This window comes from Rhea pennata, chromosome 5, assembly GCF_028389875.1.
Source record: "Rhea pennata isolate bPtePen1 chromosome 5, bPtePen1.pri, whole genome shotgun sequence".
NCBI lineage: Eukaryota > Metazoa > Chordata > Aves > Rheiformes > Rheidae > Rhea > Rhea pennata.
The window spans coordinates 13,339,530-13,348,888 of record NC_084667.1 but is presented as its reverse complement, the minus strand read 5'-3'; the positions used below and the strand labels follow the sequence as shown (position 1 = coordinate 13,348,888).

General features: G+C 43.1%; 1 protein-coding gene across 10 annotated transcripts in view; it reads left to right on the top strand.

Moving 5' to 3' along the window:
• The first annotated feature begins 1,928 nt into the window (after positions 1-1,928).
• The window catches only part of SLC8A3 (solute carrier family 8 member A3), a 110,870-nt gene continuing 103,439 nt past the window's right edge, over positions 1,929-9,359 (top strand). For 9 of the 10 annotated variants that reach the window (XM_062576839.1, XM_062576835.1, XM_062576841.1 and 6 more), the window contains exon 1: positions 1,968-3,733. In XM_062576839.1, the coding sequence (XP_062432823.1) occupies positions 1,968-3,733 (1,766 nt within the window). Of the gene's footprint in view, positions 3,734-9,359 lie in introns of all 10 variants that reach the window. The other variant, XM_062576845.1, reaches the window with a different exon arrangement.

Here is a 9,359-nt window from a genome sequence, read left to right as displayed (position 1 = left end):
CTTTTTGACAGCCATTTCTACATGGCTTATTTTGGAAGACACAATGCCTACTGGCTGCTGTACAGTTAACTAGATTCAGGGAACTGGAAGAGTCAAGAGGTTGGTGGATACCTGCCAGCAATTGCAGTACAAAAAAAGGATGACCTGATGTGCTCTGGGTGTATTGGACCTACTGTGCATGTGCAGTTGATCTCTGTGTGCACTGTGAGTCAAAGGCACCTGGAACCTGTCTTCTTTACTGTGCATGTGCACACATCTACCTTGCGGCCCAGATGTGTTGGGTTTGCTGCATAGAGTTACTCCCTTTTTCAGGGATTTCCCAACATCCTGCTGCCAGAAATTTGGCAAAATATCATAGAAAGAGGAAGGGGAACCAAAATGGCAGAGTCAAACTATAACCAAGTTGTACATATTGGATAGCTCTGTCTTCCTTGTCACCCTGAGCTATGCAGACAGCCAAGCATTTTAAAAAGGCGGCAGGGCTGATGCTGGTGCAGCCTAACAATCCTCCCTGAGGCTGTGGTTCCTTGGATCCCTGGGGATTCAATCAAGCACCACATCTAGGGTGAAAAAGAAGATAAGAATACATCTGAGAAAGCTAATGTGGGAGAAACTGCCTCCTTTGAATTAATCCAGGTGACATGAAATGTATTATTTTTTCATATCAAGGGTGTTTGATATGGATTTGTGATCCTGATACTGCATAATCAATTCTCTTCCCTCTGCTGGGCTTTGTCAGGGACAGTTTTGTTCATTTGCTTTTCTTCCTGTTTTGCTTGTCTTTACAGATTTTTATCTGAAAGTCGAAAACATTTTTGTAGATATCAGGAAGATTGCACCAGCTTTTGAGAAAATGCAAGTGACACAATGTGATGATAAAATAACCATTCGAGACGCACTTGTTAATGCTGATAACATTAAAATGCTGCCTGGAATACATGCAGTGCAAGGGGGAAGGGGAGGGACCTTCTGAAGTTTCAGAGGCCAGTTCATTTCTTTGAATTGCAGCCATCTGAACGTTAGGGATCTCCTCTAAACTGTCCCCTGGAAGAGACTGTCTCTTTCCACTGACTACAAAAAGAGTCTAGACGATTTCTTTCAACTTACTGCCCAAGTTTTAGATAGTTGCAGTAGACTCCTAGGCCTACTGATTTAAGAGTACAAACCTCAATGACAGTGGAAGCTGAGACTCTTGAACCTTGCAAATGTTTTAGGTAATGCCACTATTAAGTTTGATATTTCCTGTCAGATATTTGGCTGTGTCTGGGCTCACAAACCTTATGATTTGTCAGTTACTAATACTGAGACCAAATTCTTCCAGAGGCTGGTTATAAAGGAGAGAGAATAGTCTAGTCTGTGACAATATGAATGGTTCAGAATGCAATCTTAACTGATTGGTAAGTCCTTGGCTACCATGGTACCTCTTAATTGAGTTGTGTCCTACAAACAGAGTATCACTGGGAGATTGCTCAGTGTCCATAGATGGTGCTTCTTGTGTTACTAGTGATTTTTTAATTTGTCTCAGGCCTGGGGTGGTGAGATAGAAGAGCCACTGGATTTGGTTTCTTCTGCCGAGTTCTAGAGCTACATTCTGGATCACACTGTGTCATCATTAGGTGACTATTAGCTGAGCGCTCAGTATTCCAACTGCATATGTTGTAGGCCAAGAATGGGGTATTATGTACAGTTTTTCTCTGAGCTACTTTTTTAGCAATTTGTCTTCATCTACTAGGCTTGTAAGTGCTGCAGTTTGTTAGAGTCCCAGCTAATGGTAAATATCTTCTTCAAAGTGGCAGAGAGACAATCCATGCATCTCTACCAGTCCTCTTCAGTGGTGAGATACTGAAGCGTGTATGGGCAAATGCTACATCTTCCTTTTCTCTCATGCTTCCCTCCCCCCTCTCTGTTTTGTTTGTTTCAGGTTCTCGGCCTTTTTGGATCTACACAGTGGAAGTTGCATCTTGTGTATGGCGTGGTTAAGCTTGCAGCCTCTCACCTCGGCCTTCCTCCATTTTGGGCTGGTTACTTTTGTGCTGTTTTTGCATGGTTTGCAGGTGGATGCTGCCTTGACGGGAGACTCAACCAGTTCAGTACAAAACAGTTCGTGTTCAGGATCTTTTGACTGCAAGGAGGGTGTTATCCTGCCAATATGGTACCCAGAAAATCCATCCCTTGGGGACAAAATTGCCCGGGTTATTGTATACTTTGTAGCATTGATCTACATGTTCCTTGGAGTCTCCATCATTGCAGATCGTTTCATGGCATCTATAGAGGTTATTACATCACAAGAGAAAGAAATCACAATTAAGAAACCCAATGGAGAGACCACAACAACCACCATTCGGATTTGGAATGAAACTGTTTCCAACTTGACCCTCATGGCTCTGGGCTCTTCTGCTCCTGAGATCCTTCTATCGTTGATAGAAGTATGTGGGCATGGATTCATAGCTGGAGACCTGGGGCCTTCCACGATTGTTGGCAGTGCTGCTTTCAATATGTTTATCATCATTGCCATCTGTGTCTATGTGATCCCTGATGGGGAAACCAGAAAGATAAAACACCTGAGGGTTTTCTTTGTCACAGCTGCATGGAGCATTTTTGCTTACATTTGGTTGTACATGATCCTTGCTGTTTTCTCTCCAGGTGTGGTTCAGGTCTGGGAAGGTCTGCTCACACTTTTCTTCTTTCCACTTTGTGTCCTTCTGGCTTGGATAGCAGATAAACGTTTGCTTTTCTATAAGTATATGCACAAAAAATACCGTACTGACAAGCACAGGGGCATTATCATAGAATCAGAAGGTGATCACCCTAAGGGAATTGAGATGGATGGCAAGATGATGAACTCTCACTTTCTGGATGGAAACCTAGTGACTGTGGAGGGGAAGGAGGTAGATGAATCTCGCAAAGAGATGATTCGGATCCTTAAGGACCTGAAGCAGAAGCACCCAGAAAAGGACTTGGATCAGCTGGTAGAAATGGCTAACTACTATGCCTTGTCTCATCAGCAAAAGAGCAGAGCTTTTTATCGCATTCAAGCTACTAGAATGATGACCGGAGCTGGAAATATTCTGAAGAAACATGCAGCTGAGCAAGCCAAGAAGAGCACCAGCTTGCATGAAGTGCGGCCAGATGAGCCTGAAGAATTCATCTCCAAAATTTATTTTGACCCGTGTTCCTACCAGTGTCTTGAGAACTGTGGTGCTGTTCTCCTGACAGTGGTGCGGAAAGGAGGGGACATGTCCAAGACCATCTATGTGGACTACAAAACAGAGGATGGCTCTGCCAATGCTGGTGCTGACTATGAGTTCACAGAAGGGACTGTTGTCCTGAAATCAGGGGAGACGCAGAAGGAGTTCTCTGTGGGAATTATTGATGATGACATCTTTGAGGAGGATGAGCATTTCTTTGTGCGGCTCAGTAACCTGCGTGTGGTGGAGAATGAGGAACCTCCAGAGCTCAGTAACTCCCCGTACCCAAAGGCCATACTGGCCTCTCCTTGTGTGGCCACAGTGACTATACTGGATGATGACCATGCTGGCATCTTCACATTTGAGTGTGATGTTATACATGTCAGTGAGAGCATTGGTGTGATGGAAGTCAAAGTCCTAAGGACATCAGGTGCTCGAGGTACAGTCATAGTGCCATATAGGACAGTAGAAGGGACAGCGAAAGGAGGTGGAGAGGATTTTGAAGACACTTATGGGGAGCTGGAGTTCAAGAATGATGAAACTGTGTAAGTACCCCATTCATTTTTGTTCCTGGGACTGGTTTCGGTGCTTAACCCTACATTTTCCCTCCATTACAGGTGAATGCTTGCGAGGGACAGGCTACTTTTTTCAGCTTTCCTTCAGTTTCCCTACTTACCTCTTTCAGGCAAGAACCGACAGCAGGATTCAAGAGCTCAGAGTCTCTTCTCCCTTCTCTCTTGAGAACAGTAAACAAAGGTTTATAAATATTGTGGGAGTGGAAAGAAAATATATCATCCTCTAAGAGCCTGTGAGTAAAGGCAGAGAGAGAAGAAAACAGGTGAAGTTTTCACCTGGCTGGGCAAATATGGGAAAGCCTCTAAATATGTGAGTAAAATCTTCTTGAAAACCCAACACAGAGGGCGCAGGAGTTTCTAAATAACCCAACCCTAGATGAAAAGTGTACAACAGTTATTCTCAGGCAAGCAAAAGCTGCTTAGTAGACAGAGAACGTTCTTTTAGCAAGAGCAACACATCATACCTGTCTCCCTAGGCTGCCAGTGCAACTTGTGGGTCAATGTAGTAGCTAATTCAGAGCATAGGCACAGTTGCAAGCTGTTCTGCTGGGCTTGTACAATCATTCCAGCCTTTATGCCCTTATGGTCTACCCATATCCCCCTCCACTCCCCTTGGCTTCTGTGTCACTTTCTCTATGATCTCCCCATGTCTGTTCTTTTGCTACGTGTGTTTTTTCCCCTTATAAAATACCATGGCAATTGGCAATAATGCTCTAAAGCACTGCAGCTCACAGCCTGTCCCTGTAGCTCCATGACCCAGTGTTTTCATACAGAATAAAGAACGGAAGTGGAGTAGTCTGAACTAGTCCTGTTAATTCAGCGCTTTTATTGCCTACAAGGTAGCTGATATGCAGGTAGGAAGTAATAAAGACCAGAGAGGTGATAATGTCTAATTGCTTTAAGTACCTGCTGTTAACATTAGTGAGGAATGAGAAAAATCCCTTAGCGGAATAGAGAGAGGGAGGGGGTGTGAACCTGGTGCTAAAACTCCCTAGTGTCAAGTGCCTAGGTTCCTCTTGTTAACACCTAATCACTTGAGCCATCAAAGGAAGAATTCTGCAGACTTGCAACTGGCCTCAGAGAAAGGAAATCTCTGTATCAAGCCTCCCTATACAGTACCCACAAAGATGTTAATATTTAAATGCTATGGACTAGAGGTGTGCTAATTCAATAGCAACTTCTGCCTTTGACTGCTAAACCACTTAATCCAGCTGATATCTACAGTCCTGATGCTTGATTCTAGTGTGTTTTCTTCCCTATTAAAAGAGTGGAAGTTCTTGTTTGGCTGGATTCAGCCATGATCAAAGATGGAAAAGGATCCACTGTTCTCATCTTGCCTCTCCAGGAAGATGGGTTAGGCAGGTTAGTCTCCTTAATTGAGCCTCAGTCTGATTTCTCTAGAGAAAGAAAGAATGTTAACTGTGATTACAGTTTCTTGTGAGGAGATTATCTAAAATATAATGGGTACTACCAGGATTCAGACAGGTATTCAAGAAAACGGACTTTACAACCCATCAGTGAAAGGCCATCAGGTTTGACTTGCCAGAGAATAAACCTGCAAGCCATTTAACTCCAAACTGTCACAGAATAGCAGAATGGCTGAGATTGGAAGGGACCTCTGGAGATCATCTAGTCCAATCCCCCTGCTCAAGCCGGGTCACTTAGAGCATGTTAGACAGTATCACATCCAGGCGAGTTTTGAGTCTCTCCAGAGATATTCAAACCTCTCTGGGCAACCTGTTCCAGTGCTCTGTCACTCTCACAGTAAGGAAGTTCTTCCTCATATTCAGGCAGAAATTCCTGTGGTTCAGTTGTGCCCATTCCCTCTTGTCCTGTTGCATGGCACCACTGAAAAGAGTCCTGCCCAACCCCTTGACACCCTCCCTTCAGGTACTTGCAGACATTGATAAGATCCCCCCTCAGTCTTCTCTTCCCCAGGCTGAAGAGGCCCAGCTCTCACAGCTGTTCCTCATAGGGCAGGTGCTCCAGTCCTCTAATCATCTTCGTACCTACGCTGGACTCTCTCCAGTAGCTCCATGTCTCCCTTGTAGTGGGGAGCCCAGAACTGGACACAGTACTCGAGATGAGGCCTCACGAGGGCTGAGTAGAGGGGCAGGATCACGTCCCTTGACCTGCTGGCAACACTCTTCCTAATGCACACCAGGATACCATTGGCCTTCCTGGCCACAAGGGCACATTGCTGGCTCATGGTCAACTTGTCATCCACCACCACTCCCAGGTCCTTCTCTGCAGAGCTGCTCTCCAGCAGGTCAGTCCCCAGCTTGTACTGGTGCATGGAGTTATTCCTTCCTAGATGCAGGACCCTGCACTTGCCCTTGTTGAACCTCATGAGGTTTCTCTCTGCCCAACTCTCGTTCTGCAGTCTGTCCAGGTCTCTCTAAATGGCAGCACAGCCCTCTGGTGTATCAGCCGCTCCTCCCAGCTTGGTATCACCAGCAAATTTGCTGAGGAAGCGCTCTGTCCCTTCATTCAGGTCATTGATGAATAAGTTGAACAAGACTGGATCCAGTCCAGTCTGGGGAACTCTGCTAGCTACTTGCCTCCAACTAGACTCTGCACCATTGAGCACAACCCTCTGAGCTCTGCTTTTCAGCCGGTTCTCCATCCACTGTACTCCCTTTCTTTCATCTTCCTGTTGATGGAAGGCTTCCCGTTTTCTTTGAAAAGTGTGACAGAACATACCCACATGGTTGCCTTGCTTTGTATAAAATAAATGATGTTCAGTAGAATCATGAACATTCTTGTAGGTCAAACTCTTAAAAAGTAAGGCTGATCCAGACAATAGATACAAGTAGGATGCTTAATGCTGTGGTTTGTGACCCAGAGAGGACATCCTGGAGCACAGCTGAGGCCTTTGTGTTGTACTTAAACTGCCCACATCTAATGCATTACTGTGACTTTCCCTTCTACTTCAAAAGGCCTTTTGGAACAAAGTTTCCTAGCTACAGGGGAGTTACTCTACCTTTTAGGATACAGTGACCATGGAGACCATGCTGCTAACAGAGATGAGTTTCTTTTGAAACTAGAATTAGTATAGTTAGCTGAGTGTGGTATTTAATCAAATTAATAAGCTTAACAAGGAGGTGAAACACACTAGCCTGATCATGTAGGTTATCAGGCTACCTTTATTCACACCAAAGTTTCGTTCAACTTGCTAGGTCTTCTGGGAATGGAGTCTTGGGCTAGAAGCATGTGAAGTTTTCATTAATTATCTTTTGGCCCCTAAATTTAGTGAGGACTGTTTAGTTGCTATACTTTACAAGCTCTATTTAAGAGGCAGGTGGATGCAAACACAAAAGCCTGGAAGAACCAAAGGAGGGATTTAATCTCTTCCCTTTTTGTTTTCTAAATCTGAATGAGGAAAAATAATTTTGATAATATATTCAGGCCACAAACAAATTTGAGGTAATTCAGACACGAATTTGGAATTTGGTCCCATATTCCACTATTCCTACAATAACTCTTCAGTTTTGGTCACCTCTAGTTTATAGAGATGTCTGGGTATGGTGTTTTGGGATAGTCTGGTTTAGTTTGGGATGGTCCGATCCTGACTGATAGACTATTGATAAATAGACTATTGATAAATTGATAGACTATTGGGCAAATCCGGATGACAACACTTGAATGACTGGTCACTGTATCTCTGTAAGGCTGTATGAAGACACTGGGCCACTGAGCAACTTGAGGGTTGTATTGTTGAATATTTTGGGACCTACTTTTTAAATGCCTTGCCACTGAGGGGAATCCACTGCAAGGTATTAACATCCCATACATGCTGAAGGGATAACTGAGGAGCCGCCAAATCCGACACAGAAGAGAGAAAAGCAGGAAGATTAAAATAGTCAGTAGAGAATGGTAAGGACAGAGGACCAGAATGCAATGAAAACCTCTTCAGCCTGGTGACTGGGCTCCAATATAGGAAAGGGGAAACTTGGGCAATAGTTTCTGTTCTGGTATGGGAGCAGTTCATGATTTTACACACACTTGATATGGATTCCTTGCCTCCTTCACTGTCATTCTGCTCATGGAGCCCCTTTTTTAAAAGGTCTCTGACCTGTTGAGGAAGCAAGTGAATTAACACCATCTTGCAAACATATAAGCTTTACTGTGGTTATGCAGGTATGTTAAAGAACTGCAGAACTGCAGCCACAAAAAAAGCTCTGATCAGTGTAAATTGAGGGAGAGTAAAAACTTCAGTTTATACTCTCAGCTCATGCATTAAAAACTTCAGATTATGTTCTGCAGCAGCAGACTGTAAGTAGTTTTTAGGTAGGCCTCCTTAAGTGTAGCAAAGTGTAGCTAAATTAATCTGAGGGTCAGTTAATTACACAGAAGCTTTGAGATTATGCTATTGGAGAGACATTATGATCTACCAAATTCCCAGGGCTAATGTTCCGGTGATTCTTAGAGTGGGCACTTTCCATGAAAGATAACAGCAAAGGGGACTTCACTTAAATGTATTGAGATAAAATAAACTACCTGAGGGTTGATTTTTAAGAGGCTTTCCCTAAGGAATGTGGGACTAAAAACAGATGAGTTGATGCATAAATTACAAAATGAGAGGGAAATGGATCCTGCCACCGGGTCTTGCTTATTACCTCTGTGATTCTAGACTAACATGGTCAAAGTTTCCTTACTCACATTTGGGTGGGAGCACAAAGAAAGCAGACTGAGATGAGGAGGCTTGAAATAATGCAGTTATTATTGAAATACTGTTTTATGCAATGTGTGTGCGTATGGATGTGTATGGGTGTTGGGTAGCTATAAATCACAACATATAATCCTGTATATTGTCATCTCTTGAAAAGGGAATGGACCATATCTCAAATATTTGATTCTGCTGCTGCTTTTTCAGTATATTTGTTATTTATGAATTCCTGTGAGGTTCAGATATGAACTAAGCAGCTAAGTCGGGTCCTTCTCTTGTTCACTAAAAGAAAACTATCAAGAGATCAAGTCTAAAATGTAGATTTTTTGCAAGATGACTAAATAGTTTTCTGTTAAACATTTTTGTGTGGAAATAAGTGTTGGGTTCTTGGAGATACAAAAAAAAAAATAAAATAAAAGAGAGATTGATCTAGCTGCTTTATCATGTCCAAGCAATACAGAAAACATCAGGAGCCAGCAGCAAAAGGTCAATTGGGTTTTAAAGGATTTTCTTTTTGCATACTAAAAGGAATTCTTAGCCAGTCAAGAGAGGAAAACTGTTTAAACTCATATGGAAATTGATCTATGTCTTGCTTTGGAAATTTTAGGAGATACATAAGGTACTAGAAGTGAATTGATGTGCCAGGTAGAAGGTAAAGGGCCAAGTTCTGCTGTGACGGTGTCATTTGCTGAAGCTATACTGAATTACATTTTAGGTCAAGAGACTACTTAGTTGCTTGCCTGTGTTGCTGTTTTCTCAAACATTTATAGGATTTGCAACCTGTTAGAAATGTAGCTAGCCATCTGCCATGAATCCATAGTTCTTAAGTATTACCTATGACTCAGAAGGAATGGAGTGTGGAGAGAAGCTGTGGCGTTAAACTGGTATTAAACGGCCTTCAAAATCTCTGTGCAAAGTTAGCGTGGC